Source organism: Poecilia mexicana, unplaced genomic scaffold (genome assembly GCF_051168715.1).
Source record: "Poecilia mexicana isolate PSO_F unplaced genomic scaffold, ASM5116871v1 scaffold_4, whole genome shotgun sequence".
Taxonomy (NCBI): domain Eukaryota; kingdom Metazoa; phylum Chordata; class Actinopteri; order Cyprinodontiformes; family Poeciliidae; genus Poecilia; species Poecilia mexicana.
The window spans coordinates 7,992,252-8,013,787 of NW_028263373.1; the positions used below are offsets into that span (position 1 = coordinate 7,992,252).

General features: G+C 41.9%; 2 protein-coding genes across 2 annotated transcripts in view; one reads left to right on the forward strand and one right to left on the reverse strand.

Moving 5' to 3' along the window:
• The window catches only part of sbno2b (strawberry notch homolog 2b), a 182,898-nt gene extending 163,865 nt beyond the window's left edge, over window positions 1-19,033 (reverse strand). The window contains exon 1 of the mRNA XM_088004881.1: window positions 18,523-19,033. The gene's annotated coding sequence lies outside the window, so the exon portion shown is untranslated. The remainder of the gene's footprint in view (window positions 1-18,522) is intronic.
• Window positions 1,247-9,961, forward strand: hapln4 (hyaluronan and proteoglycan link protein 4). Its single transcript, XM_014999215.2, has 5 exons — window positions 1,247-2,319; window positions 2,551-2,723; window positions 2,846-2,961; window positions 5,594-5,780; window positions 8,807-9,961. Exons 1-5 carry the CDS (start codon window positions 2,084-2,086, stop codon window positions 9,196-9,198), a joined length of 1,104 nt encoding a protein of 367 aa, XP_014854701.2. The 5' UTR covers window positions 1,247-2,083; the 3' UTR covers window positions 9,199-9,961.
• Window positions 19,034-21,536: the final 2,503 nt, after the last annotated feature.

Below are 21,536 nucleotides of genomic sequence, written 5' to 3' on the forward strand. Positions count from 1 at the left end.
AAAAAAAAAAAAAAAAAAAGCCTTTGGTTGGTTGCTGTCATGAAGCAAGCAGATGTGGTTTAACAAAATGTAAAGAATTAAAGACCTTAGATAAGTAACCACCACTTTACATGAGACTGGAAAGGATTTTCTACACAATCTGTCCACCTAACGACAACAGGAAAGTTATTTTCTCAACAGGAAGACGTTTAAAGCTGTTTCCTATTTTTGCATCCCTGCAAAGAACTCAAGGCGGGTTGCAATAATGGTTGGAACCCCCTAATTCCAACCTTATAACACACCTTGTAAGCCTAATACTCATCCCAACACTAAATCCAACCCTTATTCCAAACCTCATCCAAACATAATTCCAATCCTAGTTCCAACCTTTCCTGACCCTGACCCTAATTCCAATTTTCCAAATTTCTTCACAGCAATGTGAAATATTGAAAAAGTCCTCCGGAAAACATCAATTTGAAGTTATTGTTGCTGAAGTTGGGTCTGCAATCTACTAAAATATGAGATGCATTTAGCTTTTCTACAGAATTTTCTTTATTCCATAAATGAGTTATCGGTGTCTGCCGTTTGTGTATTTCTGGGTTGATATGCGCTGGTGCAGATGCCCAGTTGATCGTTTGCTTTCTAATTGGAAATTAAAGGGACGAGTTGTTTTTATGCCCAAACGTTTCAGAGATTTCCAGTTCTCCCTGGCATCTGTTATAAAGGGTGGCAAGGTAAAATTCTTGTCTTCTTTCTTTCTTTCTTTCTTTTTTTAAGCAAAGCTCTGTTTAAAACCAAACACAGTTAAAACAACTAATCCTCTAATCCCGTACCTCGAGAAGGCCAGAGTAATCTGCTGTCTGCTCTCACTTTTCCCTCCGTGCACATAGTCGGTTTCTTTTTTTAAATCTTTCAAAGAGTTTCAGCATTAACGCAAAGGTTCAACCACAGACTATGTTTTTCAGAGCATTTATATCTTTAATAAATGCTTCTGTGACATATCCCGCAGCTTAACTCTTTTAAGGTCTGCTTAAGGGGTTTTTCCTCCTTAGATAAGCCTGTGATGCTGATTTTTAATGTGCTCTCCTTTCGCAGTCCTCAAAGCAACGTCAGCTTCAGATCTTTGGTGAAATGTTCTTTGTCATCTTCATCCTGACTTCTGCCCTCTCTGTGTCGCCCGAGGATCTGATGGAGCCCAGGAGACGAGTGGTGCACGTGCTCGGTAATGATGCCTTCACGTGTCTGACAGCTGCAAGTCTGATTTGAGCTCGTCGTATTCGCTCAACATTCGGAACATGTTCCAAAACTTTTACAATTCCAAAAAAGGCCTGTTCAGGTTCAACAACCTCTGAACGAAGTCGACTTAGTTATGCTTTCATCCCTTGAAGATGTTTCAAACTTCCCATTTTTGAAGCATAATGTATTTGCTAACCATAAAGACAAAGCAGCAACACAAAGTTCTCTTATGATCTAATCAAAAAAAAAGAAAAAAAAAACATTGAGCCTTTTTATGTTCAAAACACCCATTGACACTTTCATGGCGGACACACAAGTTTGAGAAGAACAACAAGCAGGAAGGGTCTAATTGCTGGGTGGCATGGATAATTGTGGGTGCCGTTATCCGGGTGTCATCCAGCAAAAAAACCCTTTTTGCAGCTCTGAATTAAACATTTATATGTTTATGCCACAAGTCAAGTAAACATCTGCCAAAAGGAATAATTATACTCGCCTGCTATAAGGTTCAAGGTACAGTCACTGGGCCGTTTCGGTGAGTCATGTTGTGTAAGAGTTTTGGCAACTTCCTAGAGAGGATAACATGACAACAAATCGATGCAGGAGGATGGGCATGCTGCGATGGGGATGTGTTTGTGATATATTGTGCAGCTCTAATTGGGGGGAGGGAGGAAGTGGGGAGTTACATGATGCCCCCACAAACATACGGTACTTTTAAAATGTGAGTGATGTGCATAAAAGTACCAAAGGTCATTTGAACTGATAATCAGAAATGCTTCAGATAGCAGTTCTGCGTCAAAAAAAAAAAAAAAAAAAAAGCCTAAAAGAATCTATGAGACATTACTACATAAATGCATGTATTTCATTTTAAATGCTGTTTGTTTACGCTTCGTCCTCCTCCTCCCCCCACCTCCCAGAGGATGAGACTGGAGCTGTGATTGTGCAGACAGCCCCAGGTAAGGTGGTGACACATCGGGGTGGCTCCATCACGCTGCCCTGCAGATTTCATCATGAGCCGGAGAACACAGACCCCGCTCGCATCCGGATCAAATGGACCAAAGTGACAGATGCCCTGCAGTTCGAGGACGTCTTCGTTGCACTCGGAAAGTAAATTCAGCGTCCTTCTTTCTAAATTTCCATGTATTGGTTTAGTTAATTAGAAAAAGCTTTTAATCTTCAAACGGCGTCAAGTGATGACATAGTGTTTCACGAGCTGATTTTGACTCCTGACACTTTTTTTTTTCTTCTTCTTTTTTTTCACGCAACAATAAATGCCAAGCAGGGTTCACTCTGAAAGAGCTGGGATATTGCGCTCGTTGATCTTGTTGCTTCCCCCAGGCAGCAGCGTGTGTTTGGCTCATACCGGGGACGAGTGTTTTTGGAGCGGGCAGGACCAGGTGATGCCTCGGTGATCATCCAAAATGTCACCCTGGAGGACTACGGGCGCTACGAGTGTGAGGTCACTAACGACATGGAGGACGATACGGGATTCGTCAACCTCGACTTAGAAGGTCAGGAATCGGTTTGACCTCCTGCCGACATTTTTCCTTCTGTAAACGTTTTTCAGCTAATGAAGACTCATGATCTTGGCAGCCTTTCACTCCAACACATTTTCTGTTTGGGTCGCCTGCAGGAGTGGTCTTCCCCTACTACCCCCGCGACGGGCGCTACAAGCTGAACTACCACGAGGCAGAGGACGCCTGCAAACATCAGGACGCCATTCTGGCCTCTCACTCTCAGCTGCACAAAGTGAGTTAAAAAAAAAACTGTAGTGTTTGTTCTGTTTTGGGAGCGATTGCAGCTGAGGATAGGAATGGTTAAATCTTCCAAAGATCTGGGTGGCGATTGTTCATTTTACCCAATGGTTGTCGTTCGCCAGGATCTTGGCTTATCAATAACCTAAAGCAGGACTCTTCCACTACAGCTTTTTTTTTAATATAATGACATACTTACTCCATTGTGCTATGAAATGGCGCCATATGTCTGGAAAATACAAAATACAGCCCATTTAAATCCCTCTGGAAGCCGTTCTGCAAGGGATCTAACTGATTTTTCAGACTTTATTCCCTATCCCTTTATTGAAATGCTGTCCTTTTTTCCTTGCCATTTCATCACGCTGAGGAGAGCAAAATCAGTTAACCTCTCCTCACACGTAGGTTTGAACATTGACTCCCAGGGCTGTTTTCAAACTTAATGTGTCTACAGTAGATCGCCAACGTCGAACAAATAAATGCCTGAAGAAAAATTACCACAGTTTGTAGATAGTCAACATGTGCATAGCATTTAGGGGGGTAGTTATTCACAGTAAAATAGAAATGTAAAAACAAGGAAGCACAAAGTAATTGACAGCTGAGACTTAAAAAGCTACAGAAGTCAGCACATCTTCTATCAAAAGAGAACTGATGGCATGTATTTCTGCCTTAGTCTGTACACATTTTCAGCCAGAAATTCCAGAGTAGTCTGACGTGAAAAGATGGCAGCCCCTGTGCTCTTTGCTAAGCATTTCACATGCGTTCATGAAGAACAGGAAGACACGTATCTGAGGAAGTCTTCGGGGTTTGCTGTGATGTCTGGACAGCCTGGTAGATCAAAGATGCAGCGCTTTCTTTGAGATTTTATCCTCAAAAAGCACGTCTTTGTCACTCATGTGTGCTCTGGAGCGGAGATGATGGCCAGCTTGAGTGTTCTGTTCTTGACACAAGCTGGTCAGATCAGCCTTCATCTCGTCGCCTGACAAAACCCCTGCGCATCGGGACCGTCCTTCCATGTGCATGTTATCTTTGGCTCAGTATTGGACTAAAACTCTTTGCCTTATCTGTTTTTTCCTCTTATTTTTATTCAGAAACTCTTCCATGAAAGTGTCAAATGTGAGGATAAATTTGTCACAGTCCTGTGTGAGAGACGTACATTATGTCTATCGCTGAAGGACGCAGCGAGATATTTGACTGACACTACATGGTGCTTCCGTCTGCACACCAATCGTCCCACCGGAGCAATCTAACAACATGTAGCAAGACTGTGGTGCCAGACAGAACCTTGCAGGTTCTGTCGGCGTTCATGTGGAGTTTGTATTGTCGCCCACATGCTGAGGAAATGGATTAACATCTAGAACAAAACCCATCTTTGGCGTCACAGTTAACTCATAGTTACCTGTAGCGTCTGTCGTGTTTATGTCTCTCTTTTTTTACCTTGCAAGGATTGTGGGTCTGCCATACAAGGCTTTGGTCTGTTTAAATCTCGTCATCTTGAAATTGCAAGGAAGGTGTCATGAAACGGTGTAGTTGATGGTGAGGAGATGACGCAGAGAACCCAGGTTATGGTGAAGATGAATTTAATGAAGAAGACGCTTGGAGTAGTCCATACAGGCAGCACGGCAGAGACTAGCTCACAGCTAAATACCGGTAGCAACTGATTAACGGAACTAACATGCAAGCAAACACAATCCGGGACTTAGCAGTACGACCGGAGAGCAATACAGCTTGACGCAATCCAGGACTTAGCAGTACGACCGGAGAGCGATACAAGTATGACAAACAAAGACAAGGACCCGACGAAGAACACAGACACAGGTGGGTTTAAATACAGACGGGGTAATCAAGGGAATACGACACCTGGGGAGCAATCAACAGGGAGGACAGAGACTCACAGGGAACAGAAACACATTGAAAAACTCAAAAACACACAGAAAACCACGGATCATGACAGAAGGAAGGACAGCATTTCGATAAAGGTACAGGGAATAAAGTCTGGAAATATAAGTGTTATTTTTTTTGTCTTTTTTCTTACGCAAACCCATCTAGACCTGGAAAATGGTGAATTCGCATTCAATTTGGCATGTGTATCAAATAAAAATACAGCCTTGTTTTAACCCTGGAGAACATTTATCTGCAGAATTTAACCTCTCACCACTCAATTTTAAAAAGCGACAGCGAAATGGTGTTAATTTACGAAATTAGGGCTTCTAGCTCAACTACAGGGTGAACCAAGAAAGGTCAAACTCAAGTTTTATGTCTACATTGAACTTTGTCACCAGGGTCAGTCAGATGTAAACGTCACACTTGTATGGAGAAAAATAAACTAGATCCTAAAATCAGTGAATTGTCTCCTTGACGATGTGCCTTCAGATCTAATTGTCTAAAGGTACAAAAGTGTTTGGCAATTTTTTTCTTCTTTTTTCTTTTTACAGCTGTATAAAGTCTGAGTCATGTGAAACATTTTACTGCAGGTTCTCCCACTGAATCAAAAAAAAAAAAAGCCTCAGGCATTTAAGTGTAAGACTAATGGAGTTATGACAGAGGTAATAAATCCTATCCCCTCCATTGGTTCTAATGTCTTTAATCCTTCACTTTGGCCCACTGGCCCACATTGTGCTCCTCATCAGGCCTGGTTGGAAGGACTGGACTGGTGTAATGCTGGATGGCTGGAGGACGGCTCGGTCCAGTATCCCATCTCCAATCCCAGAGACCAGTGTGGCCGCAAGGACACCCCGGCCGGCGTCCGCAACTACGGCTACAGGCACAAGGAGGATGAGCGCTACGACGCCTTCTGCTTCACTTCTAAGCTAAATGGTGAGACGAAACAGTCAGAAACCACAGATGCATGCACACGCCTTTACGGTTCGATCACACAGTTTCAGTGTGGACGTCGGAACTGGTATCCGTGGCTACACTCGACTGGAGGGGAGAGCAACGCGTCGTCAGAAACAGCACTGCAAAAGCGTCACCGTAAAGAAGAAGTGCGGTTTGATGATGGGGGAACAGAGGCTTGTTTTGATTTGATCTCTGACTGTGATCTCGGACGCCCCGAGGCTGCTAGATTTAAATCAGGCTGTGAGTACCCAGTCCTGTAAGGGACACAGCGTCCTCTGGGTGCAGAGCGTTGCCTTTCATCTCCCAGAGCTTTAATTTATATCACATACCCAAAGTCTGAGCACAGCGGCGCTTTCGGGTTCATACACCCAAACAGAGTTTGAACAGCCAAACGCTGGGTTCATGTTCGCTCAGTAAAAGGCAATGCACAGTCCCATGGGGGGGGGGGTTAAATGTGACATGACCCAAATGCATGACAAGAAAAGTCTGTAACATAATAATCTGATTGATGCTTGCTTTGTGCAGATACAGAAAATATTTAAGCATATTTTACTGTAATGTTCATTTAGGTGAGGAAATTATATTAGACCACGGTCATTATGTTTGTTAAAAGGCATTAGTTACAATCTGGATTAAGAAAAGCTTCAAGATGTAGAGTGAACCAGACTCAGCTTAGCGTGGAACAGGTAAGCAAATAAAATTTATGGGAAAATATCTGTTAATTTTAAAATTATAAATCCAACTTCAATTTTTTTGGGCTGTGGATTAAGCATACACTGCCTTTCTAAAGGATTAATACCATCCCCAGATGATGAGAGTGTAGTGGGAACAGTATCGGCCTCTGTGGATCTCCTGGGTTTTTCTCCTTGACCATTGTGTGGTCCACGCTGCGTCTCGTGTCCATATTTGCCCCCGGACTGCTGTGGTTTTATCCATGTCAGCAGCCCTGGGGGGACTGCTCCCAGATTGTTTTGGATGTACTCACCCCCTCCCCCCCTTCAGCCCCTCCATTGTCCGTTCTCCACAACTTAATTACAGATAACCTCGACTTCCACATCTGTGCCCCCTTTCACACACCTACTGAGATACACACAGGGGCTCTAAAAGGGTTCTCCCAACCCATTTTTGGATTTTTGCTCTCTGTCCTTGACATACAGCCTGCACTGCCTTTTATTTCATAAAGTCAACTGGATCAGGATGAATATCCTATTTCCCCCCTTTTATAAAGCAGATCTGCCGCAAACACAGCAAGTTAATCGGTCATGCCGTTCAGTTTGCCCAAGCTGAGTCGTAAAGATCTCAAGAAGTTTGTTAGAGAACATTGATCAACAAAGAGCATTATGAAAACCAAGCCACAGAGTAGATTAGAGATGGTAGTGGTGGAAATGAAGGGAGGGCAATAAAACATTTATCCCAAGCTTTTAACATCCTTTAGGGCGTAGTTTGTCATTTGAAAATAGAGTATGGCAGCTCCAAACCCACCAAGACATTGTTTTCTACCCAAACCAGGAAAGGAGGGCATTAATCTGAGAAAAAAAAAACGAAGAGCTCCTGAAACATCGTGTTGATCACATCATACTCCTTGGATGCTTTCTTCAGTCTAAACAGGGAAACTGGTGGCAGTTTATGGCTGAGTTTGTAAAGGAACAAAAATGATATTTGGATGTCTAAAAGTTCACAGCTGGTAGAAACATGCTCCGAATTGGCGCAGCTGTAATCACAGTTGTTTCTAAAATATAGGAAATTCAAATACAGCTTAAAAATATCTTATTACTCCCAAAGGGAAATTAAATGTTACTATAACTCATGTTATCCAAACGCTCTTAAGAAAGAGTCGTTGTTGAGTAAAAATGCATGACACAAGTCTTAGATTTTTTTTTTTTTTTTTAATTTGGCAAAATGCACAACAACAACAAACTGCTAGGAACTGATCCGTCACACAATTTCCATGAAATACATTAAAGTCTGTTGCTACAACATGACAAACTGTGAAAATGCTTAAAGGGGATATTATCATTTGTGTTGAACTTTAGCAGCTTTGAAAACATAATTTCTGTTCTGAAAAAAAAAACCCCAACATGAATTCATATTTATATGTTTTGACCTATATTGAGAATTGAAGACATTCATTTAAAAAATAAAAAAAAAGATTTAAGTTCCTTCTAGGCTTCATAATTGGCGTTCAGAAGGAGCATCCATGTTTTTTCCTCAGACGGAAAAAGCTGATTTGACAGGAAGCTGACATAACCGCTCATTGCTTCCCATGTGTGTTAATTACTGCGGACAGTCTGTTGCAGGCAGGAGGTTTCAGCGGTGGCCCAGTCAGATACTGTATCTCAGTCCAGCTGGAAGCCCTTTTACTGAAAGTCCCCTGGGGAAATATGAGACAATATTCTGCCACTCTAATAGTCAGCAGTCACATAAACAAGCAGAAAATCTATAGCTGAGCCACGAGTGAGACCGAGGCTGCTGACGTGATTTTTATGGGCATATTTGGGGCGAAACTTAAGGTTTTATTTTTGAAGATTATTATTTTTTTATTCCTGTAATTTCATTTTAAAAGTCTCTTTTTTTTTATTTCTTTTTGATGGCACCACCTTGTCACGGTGGCCATTTTCAGTTGGTTGTTCTAAGTTTTATTTGGGGTTGTCTATGTAAAAGTATCTGAATACAAGCCACACTTCCCAATGTTTTAGTTTTAAAATATTCCACTTATTTGCTGCTTTATGCTTTTTTTTGTCACTATAAAGTCCAAATAAGATACGGTGCAACTTGTTTACAGGGCAAAAATGTAAACAGGTAATTATTAATATACTGGCAACCCACTGTGTTGAAATCTCTAAACAAAAACCAGGCATACAGGAACAAAATCTGCCCCCATGCTCAGCTAGTCTGATTTTAATCTGTCTGATTTATTCACGTGTTGCCTCTTTTAATACACAGATTGCGTTTCATCCACATTTTCACACATTTACACAGACTCTCCTTTGTTAATGCACCTTTAGGCAAAGTGTACTTCCTCAAACGCTTCAAGAAAGTGAACTACGCCGAGGCTGTGAAGGCGTGCGTTCGAGATGGATCGGCCGTGGCCAAAGTGGGTCAGCTCTACGCAGCGTGGAAGTTCCAGCTGCTGGACCGCTGCGAAGCAGGGTGGCTGGAAGACGGCAGCATCCGGTACCCCATCGTCAACCCCCGCTCTCGCTGCGGAGGCTCCCACCCAGGGGTCCGACACTTGGGCTTCCCTGACAAAAAGTTCAGGCTGTACGGGGTCTACTGCTTCCGCGAGTACATGGATGAAACAGCAGGTGGTACCAAAGTGACAAAACCCCTGAAAGAAAGTCTGATCAAATGGAAGAGCAGCAACAGCATCCCGGCGAATGCCACAAACGCTATTTAAAGCTGACAGGCTGGGAGCCGAGGGGCGTACGATTATAGATTTGACTGCTATCGCTCAGTGTGCCCATTCACTGCTTTTTAGAGTTAAACACCCACCAACCATGATGTAGTCATCTGCCGATTTGCCAAGAGCGAAAGAGACGGGGACCGTGCAAAATTAACGGTGACGTCTTTATTAAGGCGATTTTCCTTTTGTCTGCAGTCAGTCGATTATCTTAGGGAGCGCGTTAGCACAGATCTGTCATCTGGAAAATCGTAAGATTAAATAGCAGCTTAATCGTCAGTCAGGCACACATCAAAATCAAGCAGTCGACTGAGTTTGGTTGTTTACGTGACATTTTTGAGTCAGGGGCTTTAAGTCTCCTATAAGTTGGAGCCTTGGCGTCAACGTGATCTACCTGAACGTTGTCGAGAAGTTCAAGTTTACAGTGCCTGTGCTTCACATTCGGGTGGCGACCGTCCTGCAATCTCATCCTTTAGAACTAAGTGAAGTAAATATTGCACTAGCACAATGATAGCTGCACTTCAGACTCAAAGAGCTCAATTTTATAAACGCATCCTAATTGCAAATCGAGCGTGCATGACGTTTATGGCTGAGAGCTGCTGCTGGGGCTGAATTTGCAATCATTTCGAAGCTCATGATAGTCATTTAGACCCCAAAGGTGAAAGGTTACCCGTAACCTTTACGACAGCGTACGCTTGCAAATTTCTTTATGGTGCTCGAATAGAAAAATAAAATGTCCTGAACTTGTTTACTTGATCAAGAGCTGGTCTCGTCTCATTTTGTCTCTGTGGAAACAAAATAATGCATGGGTGAGTTTTTTTTTTGCTTTTTTTTTTTTTGCGTTTCTTTTCTCATAAAAAAAAATGAACATCTGAATGCATCAATAACAAAGGGTTGCTACCAGAGGAAGTATTGCAAATAAGCAGAAGATTTTTTTTTACCCAAGAAAGAGTTTAAGCTTTTTTATATTCTCAACATATTAAGGTAAACTATTAGCCTGTAACAGGCACTATCACACTAAACATGACAATTATTATGCAATAAAAGGCTATAGGGCTTTTTATAAGCAGTCATCTTCTAATATCTCTCTCTTGGCGAACAGCATTGATCAAAACGTGCTGTTGTTTTTGTGTTTAACTGACTCCACAACAACATTTCAGAATCCAGCTGCTTTAATTCATCGCGTCCTGATTCCGAGGTGACTGTCGGAAATAAAACCTGAAGCCGTAATGAAAGCAGCGCCGTCTACTGCCATTCATCAGACGAATACACTGACGATCACCAAAGGTAATTTGACTAATTAACGAGAGCAGATGAGGAAAAAAAAAAAAAAAACCCCACAAATCAGTAAAATGATTTGGTGAGGCTGATGTAAATGTTTGAATATGAGTAACTTGTGGCTCCCTGATTGACGTGTTGTGATGTTTGCCAGTGATTGTGTGATTACTGAGCTGCAAAGACTGCACTGAGTGGGAGCTGCTGGTTTCTTGCCAATACAGAAGAACAAAACTGTTCTGTTGTCATAGCAACTGCCTGCACAAAAAACACAGTGAAGTTCATGGAAAGTCAAGAAGAATGACATTACCAATGATGGTGATGGGTTTAAGGCGGGGGGGTGGAGGGTAATAATCAGTTAATCTCTGATTATTAAACAGGAAAGAACCTTGATTATAAAACCTGATGGCATTGATACATTTTTTCCTCCCACTCTTCACACTGCAGTATGAAAATAAAGTCCGAACCACTAAATGAACAGACAGTAACATTTTCATTGATAAATGATGCATTTAAAATGTGTGAAGGGTTTACATCAGTGTAGAAAAAAAAAAAAGTCAGATTGCTGTGCCATTCATACTACGTTTTTGACATTTAAAGTGCAAACTGGAGCTAATGTGATAGACAAGTTGCATCAACAATGTAACTTGATCTGCAAAGGCTTTGCCTGCCAACTTGTTGGCAAATATGTGAAGAGTACAATGTGCTTGTGGCGGTGATGTGGACAAGACGTGGCTGCGAAGCTTATCGCAGCAAATCGGCAAACAAACAGATCCACTGAGTGAAAACGTTTTTCTTAAACGAGTAGAATTTTGCATTAAAAGGTTTACAACCCTTTAAAAAGAAAACAAAAAGTTGAGCGGATGTACGTGATACGAGCAAAATAGCCCAAGGAGGTTGGCAGCACATGTTAAACAACAATTAATGTTTAAAATACAACTTAAATGCTATTTTGTAATTGTATGCATTTCTTTTTTTTTTAAATCTGTTTTATAGCGTCTCACAAAAACATTCACAACTTTTGAAAATTTTTTTTTAAAATGTTTTGTTTAATTTACAAACTAGTAGGGGGTTTCTCTGGATTCTTGTTCTGCTAAAACTCGATGGTACTTTCTGAGTTTGTTCTAGATTTTGGAAAATAACAGGAGTTTCTCCAGGTGAGGGGGCGTGTGTTAGTTCCTAACTCATGCTTACTGTAAGTACGTTGCAGAGCACAGCCAGAGCACAACACGATGTTACATTTCTGACAATGAAGGAAGGGAAAAAGGATTTGGATGGGATCAATAGCCAGAGAGACGAAGAAGAGGAAGAGGAGTAAGGCTGCCCGGCGGAGCAGCTAGGAGGCAACGCAGCCAAACGTCGGGAGAACAACTGTTTTCCTTGTTGACACAATTATTTAGGATTGTGAGAAAGTGACTGGCGTGCAAGTAACTCATTGTGTTTTATTTGTAAAAAAAAATAATTTTGAGGATGATTTAAGAAATGAAATAAAGCTGCAAGAAGTTTGCCACAAGCCAGGTGAAGGACACAACCACCACACGGTCAGATGAGACTAAACAGGAATTCAAAACGCATACTCATATTCAGATTGCTACCATTTATCAGATGTCAAGACTTTACTCATTACAGCTGCTTCTTTTTAGGATTTTTCTCTTAAAATCATGTCACCTGCACCCGCCCCCTACCCCCCCCTGGAATCCATCCTTGGCTGCTGTTTTCTGACAGCCACAACCTTTCAGCCTGTTTATCTGCTCCGCTTCATTCGTTTTCCTCCTGAAAAGCTCCAAAAGCCCCTCGCTGTTTTTACTCACTCCATCTGCTTCTGCCCTCGGGTTCCTCTCCATTACCTGTAACACCAGCATACTAATTAGTTCAGCGGCAGTAGCAGAATTTGAACACATCTTGAATTAATGTGCACAGGCAGCAGAGAAGTGGGCTAAAAGAACGACTGAACAAGTTAAATGAGGCAAAACAAACCATTATTGTCAGTAATACGGTTTATCGGCTCTGTCATTCGCTGCGCCACTCATTATTTATATGAGCGCCGTTGTTTTTGTCTGTCTCTCAGCGATTGGCCACTTGGGAAACTTAAAGGCATATAAAAACAAGCGAGAAGAAACAAACACAAATGCAAGGATTTGCCTTTTACGAAATAAAACTCGCCTGTTGTGGGTGTGGAGTAAGAAGGCATTTTTGCGTTGGGACGATTTAAAGGTGACCTTGTCCTTGTAGCTGTTTGAACCTCTTGACCCCGACTCTGCTGCTGGCCTTCACGACCAGGTGTTTGGACCTTCAGCGTGCGCCGGAGTGGTTTCGTACAAGTAGAAAACGATGGATGGACGGAGGGTAGGATGTTGGGAACCCAATCACTCTAATACTCAAATCTGGATGATGTTTTGTAATTTGCCTGACCCCATGATTTACTTATAGACTGCGCACTTTAGATGACAAAAGCTACCACCTCGACGTCATTCACATCCGAATCACATGATAATAAGATCGCATTAGGATGCCGGATTGTTGAGACCGAGCGCACGAGTAAACTAAACGGCATTAGCTCAACGTGGGACTCGGCTCAAGAAATGACTCTGCCCCCTAAACGATCTCCATTAACGTCTTATGCATTCTGTGTGTAATTCAGCCGCAGTGAGGTGCTGCTGATAGATATTATGCATGGGAAGAAGTGTGTTTATGTGACAGGCAATTAGCCAATTTGTGAGGGGTTTCTCTGGTGTCAGGGGTGCATGAAGCCGGAGTTCGTGTTGAGTTAATTGAAAGTGGTAACCGTCCTAATGGAGTGTGCCGGGCTAAATAACGGGAAGAGTTTTAACCTGATATCCATGGATAAGGAGTGTAGCTTACTTTCATCATAATACAGGCCATCTATTGTTCCTGTGGGTGTACTGCCTTTAGCAAACATTTAGATCAAAAGTGGATTTGGTTTTAATTCCCTGGAAAAGGAAGAGGTCAATGAAGAGTTTCAGCGCAGTAAGGGAAATTTATGCCCCCCCGTCTAAAACGAAGCCGAGACCCACCGGAGAAGAGGAGGTGTAGAGGAGAGATAGCGCGGACGAAGAGAAAGATTTGTTTGGAAAATATGAGGCAGAACGATAAAAAAAAAAAATTGGGGAGAAGTCTCTGAAATTCAGAACCGAGGCAGCAGCAAAAAGACCTGGATATCTAACCACTGCAGGCCCTAGAAATTGGTAGGTCAGCGAGCTATTGTGGCCCTGTTTAGAAAAGATGAAACTGAATAAATTCAGATGTGCACAAACCACCAAACTTTATCGTCTTTTAGTCACAAGAAACAGTTACATCTTACCACTTGGCCTCTGTGCACTTTTCTCTTTCAGTAAACTTGAAGCTGTCCGAGGCCTACGTTTGAAAATAGTTTGTGCTATTTAGACGTGGAAACACTTTGACTCATTCAATTTAAAACAGACCCTTAGAAAAATGGCAAAACATCAGAATATAATTAATTGATTGATTGATAGATAAATGGATAGACAGGTGGACAGACAGACAGTCTCATCATAGCGAAATGCTTTCATTTATCTGTGTCAAAACACGGATATCTTGTTGATTTCATGCCTCCACATCTCCATCTTTAAATATGCAAGTTTATGCTGCTGCCTTTACCAATTATGGATGATGAGAGGCACCATGCTGGCTGGGCGTCACTGAAACACAAACTGTAAAATGTAAAATGAATTGGGAATGTTTGAGCTTCCTTAAAACCTCAGTTCCTGAGTTGGAACGGTTTCCCATCAACATTTTTTAAAACAACTTGGATTTGGCATAATATTAAAATCCTCATAATAATCTACTTTTCTGCTTCTGATTATGTAAACTATGTGCTCCGTGGTTTACATAGTCGGAATCAGAATCAATTTTGTTGGCAAAGTTTGCACAAAAAAACTAAGCATTTGACTTTGGGTACAAACTTCATTTCATCTGTTCGTCTCATTGTCAATATGCATCAAAGCCATTTACAGCATCTCAATTATGCTATTTTACTCTGACTTTTAAAATCACCCCTTTGTGTTTTTTTTCCTCACTTTTGTGAAATTGCATAATTAATATTTCTTTATTTGCAGCCAAGTCTGCAGTTGTTCTTTTCTTTTTTATTTTTTACATAAGATAAAAACACATTTATCAGTAATGAATGCACCAACTGTGGCACAGAAAAGAAACACAATTTACAGTAATCACTTCCAGCAGGTTATTTACTTTTTTATGTTATTTAAAAGTAGTTTTGAGAATTACTGCTGGTGTGATTTTGATGAAGACGGCTTTATTACTTTTAGTTTTACTGTGCTGAGCTCTACTGTACATCTGTCCGACATTACTTTTACTGCAAATTAAAACACTTAAGCCACCAAAAAGTTGCTGTTATGACAATTTTATTATGTCTTGTTAATCTCAAGTCAAAAGACAGATACAGAAAGTGGTCGTTTCTGCCCAAAAAGGAAATAACAGACGTCACACAACTACACGTACAAACAGGACGGGGAGCAAATGAAGTCAGCTACCTTTCGTCACTCATGACAGGCTTGCAAAAACCAACTCAACCAAGCCAAATCTGCAGAGATCATCAGATGGGGTCGTAAAACGAAACACTGAGCAGTGCACACACAGCTGGGAGAGCAGGATGCTGGACCGGCGGTGTGTGAACGACCTGGCTGAGTTTGAGGCTTTTTCTGGCTTCGCTCTTTGTCTGATTCCTGCACACAAAGGCACATCACTGTGTAAAAAAAACAAAAAACAAAACAAAAAAACAACAACAAGCCAGTAATGAGATGATGCTCCACCATCTGCAGCGTGGCATCGTAAAGACGGGTGCAAACGCAGATTCATGGGTGAAGCTATTCAACAACCTGACTGCAATAAAGATTAGGAAGATAAACGGAAGTAGGAAGCAGATTGTCTTTTTGGATCTGGATACGCAGATTTGTGCGAGTCTCTGGGTGTCTTTCTTCTTTCTTTCTTTCTTTTTTTGAGTGCAGCCTTCAAGAGATTAAAAACAGAACTTATTGAGGTGTCGGCAGAGAGTTAGTGACTGTCAGGCGCTAAAGCCAAATGTTGATTATGATAATCTTCTTGAACTTTGGCAGCGCCATCAGGCAATAATGTGGGATAATACCAGCGAACCACATTGATTCGCCACGCCTGCCAGATGAGCCCGATATTGATCCAAGAAGAAGGTTATGAAAAGCAGTCTTTCCAGCTCTCTAAATTCATCTACTCATCCCCGACTTGCACAACAAGAAGCACCGCACGTTGTTGGGTATTTAAGCATCTATTTGCATTGCGTATTGTGAGAAAATTCAGCTGGAAAGAGCGATGCTCTGCAGGGGTTTCTGTTGCATGCTGCTCCTAAATGTGATTACAATGCCTCACATGTATGAATACTTCTCATTTCCCACATTTTGCAATATTACAACCACACGCAGTACAGTTTCTTTGGATGTTATTCAACAGATCAACTCTCAGCAATGTAAGACAACATCTTTCTTATTTGTTTTCTGCATTATGTTAACATGTACAGGCCTGCCTCTGTCAGTTTTGATCTTTTTTTTTATGGTTGAAGAAAGATATTTTTGAAACTTTTTAGAAACGATAAATGCAAATATCATTTAAATATATATTTTTTATTTGGACAGGAGCCATGAATCTTAAACTTGATCTTTTTTCTTTTTTTTTGTAATTTGCATGGCTAGAAGAAACATTTGTCACTGAGGTAACAAAGTTGGATTTAGTCCAGGGATCCAAAGTCTGTCAATTGCAGCCCTGTCCATCATATAAAAACACCAATAATAAAATTTAAAAAAAAGTGAAAGTGTAGGCATAATTTTGCAGTATTACGTGACAAAATCCAGTTGGAAAACGTTTGATTCTGCAGAGGTAGGTCTGGGCTGCGTTTCGGTCCTGGATGTGAGTGGTTGTGACACGCCTTTCGTGGCTGCAGAGCAGCAGAGGAGAGAGCTGAAGGTCATTTCCAAAAGGGAGAGATTGAGAGAAAATTCCCCGTTAAGCAACGCTAATGAGCGTTGTGCACAGAAACTCGCCATGCCGGGGCTGCAATCGCCGCTCAGCCAGCCAGAACCGGGGTATGGATGGGGGGGATGGGCATTAAAGAGATGAAATAATAAGTGTGATTGATTGTCTGATCCAAACAGAACCAAGTACGGCGGCGTCTTCAGGTGTTTTCGGAATAATAATGGAATGAGTCAGTCATCTATTAAAGGGCACGGGTGGAACAAAGCAGTGGGGAGAGACAGGAGACACGGCTGTGTGTGAGTGTTTCACAGGAAACGTTGCTGTGAGGTGATGAAACCATCCATTCACAAGTGAAGGCTCTGTGGCGGACCTTCAGGTTGAGCTGAAGGTTACATAGCTGAACAGTAGATGTATTCACAGACTGTTTGCTGCCAAAATAAACCCCCCACCCTCCCCTCCTCTATCGCATGTCTTTTATCCCTCCCACTTGTCTGTCTCTGCTGCTCTTCATCCTACGCGGCTTCTCTTGCGCTGCTGAGGGATTTGCCCTTGGCAAACCCGCTTTGTTTGCTTCAGCCAGAAATTGTTGGAACGTCAAGAAAAGGAAAAAAAAAAGAAAAGAAAAAAAGAAAAACAGGAGCAAAACTGCATTATTTTTCTTCATACAGTATTCTTGGCACAGGAGAGAATGACTTGCCTCTTCACCCAGATTTGGAAATGGATCTCCTCTGCACATAGAGGTCGTAAAATGGGTTTTGGAATAAAAAGACTGAAAGTATGTCAGATAAAATCAATGCTAACATGGAGAGAGAGAGAGAAGGCAAAGAGGTCAGCAATGTTATTGTTGCGCCGCTGTATAAGTTAGAAAGCTACTCTATGGGTTGAAAACTGCTTAAAAAAATGTCAAGCATCCTTCAGAATTACTGTTTTATTCTTTTAGAATCAGTTCACAAATTCATTTTAAAAGAATTGCTTAGAGCACCAATAATTGTGGCGCTGAAAGACTAAATGTGGTGCAAAGTGCTTTAGAGGTCTCTAGACTATAGATTAAGCACTCTACAGGCAAATTACCATTTAATTCTGCAACCAAAGAACAATTGGGAAAAAAAAGTTCACAGTTAAAAAGTGTAAGTTGTATTGATTGCATTTATTTAGTATAAAATAAACTGCTCCAGCAAAAGAAAAAAAAAAGGAATTTGACTTACTTATAATATTAATATTTTATTCTTTCTTATTTTTCTGCGTTGCATAATAAGCGGTTTTGGCCACATAATGGCTTTGGAATAACTTCACAAACTCAAAACAACGAGTCCAGGCAAACAGGGGATGGATCCAAACAAGGGTTTCCTTTAATGACCATTTGTCTTGTAAAGAATATAATACAATAACAGTACTAGAATTAAGAACATACACTGATAAATATCAATAAATACTGCCGAGCCACATTCACACAGCTTCAGTCTTTTATATGTTGCATTTGTGTTTCACCGCAGAAACCTGCAAGCCGAGACGCTGCGCAGGGAACAGAGCCGTCAATGAAGTTTGTCTGTGTCGTAAATGCCCAGCTCCGCTTCGGGTTCTCCTGCAGTGTTGACCGAAGCGCCTCTGTGTATCTATTGCAGCAGTTTCACAACAGCAGCAGCAGCAGTGTGTGTGTGTGTGTGTGTGTGTGTGTGTGCGTGTAGGAAAGAAAAAAAAAAAAAGGGCTTTCACCGGCTGTGTGAATGCGGCCCAGAGAGGCTAAGCAACAAACAAACACACCCAGAGTATAAATGGATCGTAAGGAAAGGAGGAGAGTAAGGCGTGATATGTAACGGAGGAAAGAGAGGGGAAACATCCGTCACCGGCTCTTGCGTTGCGTTTGTCTCAGTCATTCTCACTCAGCGGCAGGAACACGTTTCCTTTCATCCATCCGTCCCGCTTCTTTTCCTGACAATGATAAATCGTCTCAACTCAGTTTCAGCGGCGCGATGCCGCACAGACGCCGCTAGGGGAAAGGCCGGAGAACGAAACGGGAGCGGAAGAGAGTTCGGGAATGAAAACGACCAAAAAAAAAAAAAAAAAAAAAAAAAAAAAAAAAAAAACGTGAAAACGGTGAACGCTAAGAGGAGAACTGTGTCTGTTTTCCTGTCATTTAGAAAACACTCAGCAGTCAGTCGATGCGATTGCGCCGTCGATGCCATTGACAGACTTAATAAGAGCACAAGACAGACCGTCTAATCATGAAATCAATAGTCTGTCTGTGCGCGACTGAAGGAGGACGGCAGCCGCCGCATCGCCGTCATCGTGCTGTCGTTACCGACTCTCTTTTTACAGCATGCGCCTCCTTCAAGCTGCTTCTTGACAAACAGACAAGGTGGAGTGTCAGCCCATCTTCCGACTGAAACCGCTGCATCGATTGATTCAGACGGACCTTTTGTTGAAAATCCCTCCATATTTAGCCACATCTCAAAGAGCTAAATATTGGGGGGGAATCGAGCTGATTCATGGAAATTTCACACCTCTCTTCGACTCAACGAGCAAGAAACAGACCAACACCGGCTTCCCCCCCCCCAAGGAGTCGCTCCCGCCTCTAGCCTGAGAGACAGCTGGCCGAAACATCTTAACAAGCTCACTGTTGTGATTATGATTTGCAATGATAAGGCTTTGTGGCCGGCCGTGTGTTTGTCTGCCCTCAGGCCTCCGACTGTAGCGCCCGGAGAGGAAAAGGCGAGCCGAGTGGGAGTGAGGAAGATTAAAAGGAGGATTTTTGAAAGGAACCAAACGCTGTGTTTGAAGTCAGGGGAAGAACTAGTGTGTGTGTGTGTGTGTGTGTGTGTGCGTGTTTGAGCTCATTTAACATGTTTGAGGTGAAACTTTTGTTGTTTTGTACTCCTGTGAGAAAAGGTTGATGGCTGGATTTAAAAGAGGGCATCTCTTTGCGTGAGGAGAGCACGGTCTGTTTTTGCGTCACAAAAAGATCCGCTTTAGTCACGTCGGTTTTGGTTTCTCCAACGTGCTCGCCTCGTGGATTTTAGGCTCAAAGCTCGAGTCGGTTTCTTACAACTTTATCACATTATTCTTACTTTTTTTTTTTTTTAGGTCTCGTCCCAGCTGTAATTACCCTGTCTCTCAGCATCAAGTCTGCAGCGAGAGGGCCTTCCATCTGCCCTTTTATTCATCCACCTATGGTCAATCTATTTTACAGGAGCGACGGGGAGAGAAAGCAGCCTGACATCTGCAGAGCGACAGGGGTTTGATGGCTTTGACAGCCACCATGTACCCTCCTCTGACTGTCCATCAGCATTACATTACCCTTCCCCTGTCATGGCAGCTCCGTGGTTGGGCTGATAATGCAGCTTGTTAATTAGGCATGCAGGAGATTAATTGAACCGATACAAAGGTGTAAGATTACTGTTGTTGTCCTAGCCAAGGTGACAAGAGGCAAACAAAGGCAAAGATATCATCTGCAAATAGCAGACTTCGCCTTAACGCTGCTCGTAACATGCAGCACGTAGAGAAATCATCCGGTGGCCGATGGGACCGACTGGTGAACAAGAGTTTGGAAACGGAAAAATCTCACCTCATTCTGACTGAGGAACGTGCCGCGCTGAAACGCAAGTGAGCAAAGAAGACTGAAAGCTAGTTTTAGGTTATTTAATGTGTGTAAAAATGATGCAGAAGTGTAAGAAGCTGTTTGAGATATATATTTTTTTTCAAAGACACGTTGAGACAAGTCGTGGTAGGTCCAGGCTGCAAGAAAGCGAGCGAGAGCAAGACATTCAGCAGAAAGTAAGCCGTTTTCATCCTTTTGAGCTTTCCACTCCTTGTCTCTGTAGAATAACAATGTTATACTGCAAATATACCTTCAGACACAGGTATATGCTTGGCATGATAGCCATGCTAACTGCCCTTTTTGCTAACATAAAAGATACAAAAGACAAAACACTGCATAACATGGCCTGGTGGTAGAGCACAGGCTCCGCACGCTGAGGCTGCAGTGATCAGTGCAGCTTAGTTTTACCATTTACTGCTCGCCTTCCTCTTCTCTCTGTACAAAAAAACCTTAAATCGGCTTAAGTCAGGATCTGTAAGTACAAGTTTTACAAAAACCACCGATAAAAAAAAAAAAAATCAGGCACAAAATTCTGATCCATGCAACCTCAGGTAGGAGCTACAGTACTGAAAATGTTAACGTTCTGTTAAAAATAAAAAATTTTAAAAACAAAGAAAAAGAGGATGAGCAAAGATGGATGAATCCTTCGAAAGCACAAAGGTACTAAAAGAGTAAGAAAAAAGGATCCAGCAAAAGATAAAGAAACATCAAAGCTAGGCATGCCGGAATGAGGGTCATAATCCCACAAGCACAAACCTCGAGGGTCGGCTTTAAAAAGAAGAGCAACGATTTATCTGGACAGTAAAGCTGAGAGAAGACAGAGCAAAGCGTTCTTCTTCTTTCTTTTTCAGTCCCCCTCAATCTCCTCTTTAAAGCACGACACGCGCCACGGCCGTCTTCAGGTGGGAGTTTCTGTCTGACCCAGAAACGGCAAGCCTTAACCTCGCCGACCCTTTCCGTCGTCAGCCGCCATCACTCTTCTGCTTCGTGAAAACACATGAACGTCGAGTTCCTACACACAACGACACAGCTTCTTATTCCCTGTGATAATGTTCGACCCCAGTCGGTGCAGCTTCACATCAGTCAGTATAAGTCTGAGTTGGTTATGTCTGTTCAACTCAGTCGACTGTTAGGGGGGACAATTTTACTGACAAATTGATATAAACTAATACTACTAAGCAACCTAATGTGATGTGTAACTTATCTGATAAAAATCGGGTTGGATCCATCTTCACTTTTATTTTATCATTTTAATTGCTAGAGCAACACTAAATACATGTTAGTAGGAAAGTCAACACAAGAAACAGAAATCCACCATATGTGTTAGCCATAAGAAAGAGGTTATATCATAACAATGTGTTTGAAGATTGATTATAAAGAAAAAAAAACAAACAAATGGGGATTGAATGCATTTACTCTGATGAAACATGAGATGGTTTCTGACACAAAACACTCAGGAAAATCT

Coding starts and splice junctions, on each gene's coding strand:
- hapln4 (XM_014999215.2), top strand. CDS start 2,084: ATGCTGTTTGTTTACGCTTCGTCCTCCTCCTCCCCCCACCTCCCAGAG. Junction 2,320..2,550: donor GTCTTCGTTGCACTCGGAAA/GTAAATTCAGCG, acceptor TGCTTCCCCCAG/GCAGCAGCGTGTGTTTGGCT. Junction 2,724..2,845: donor CGTCAACCTCGACTTAGAAG/GTCAGGAATCGG, acceptor GGTCGCCTGCAG/GAGTGGTCTTCCCCTACTAC.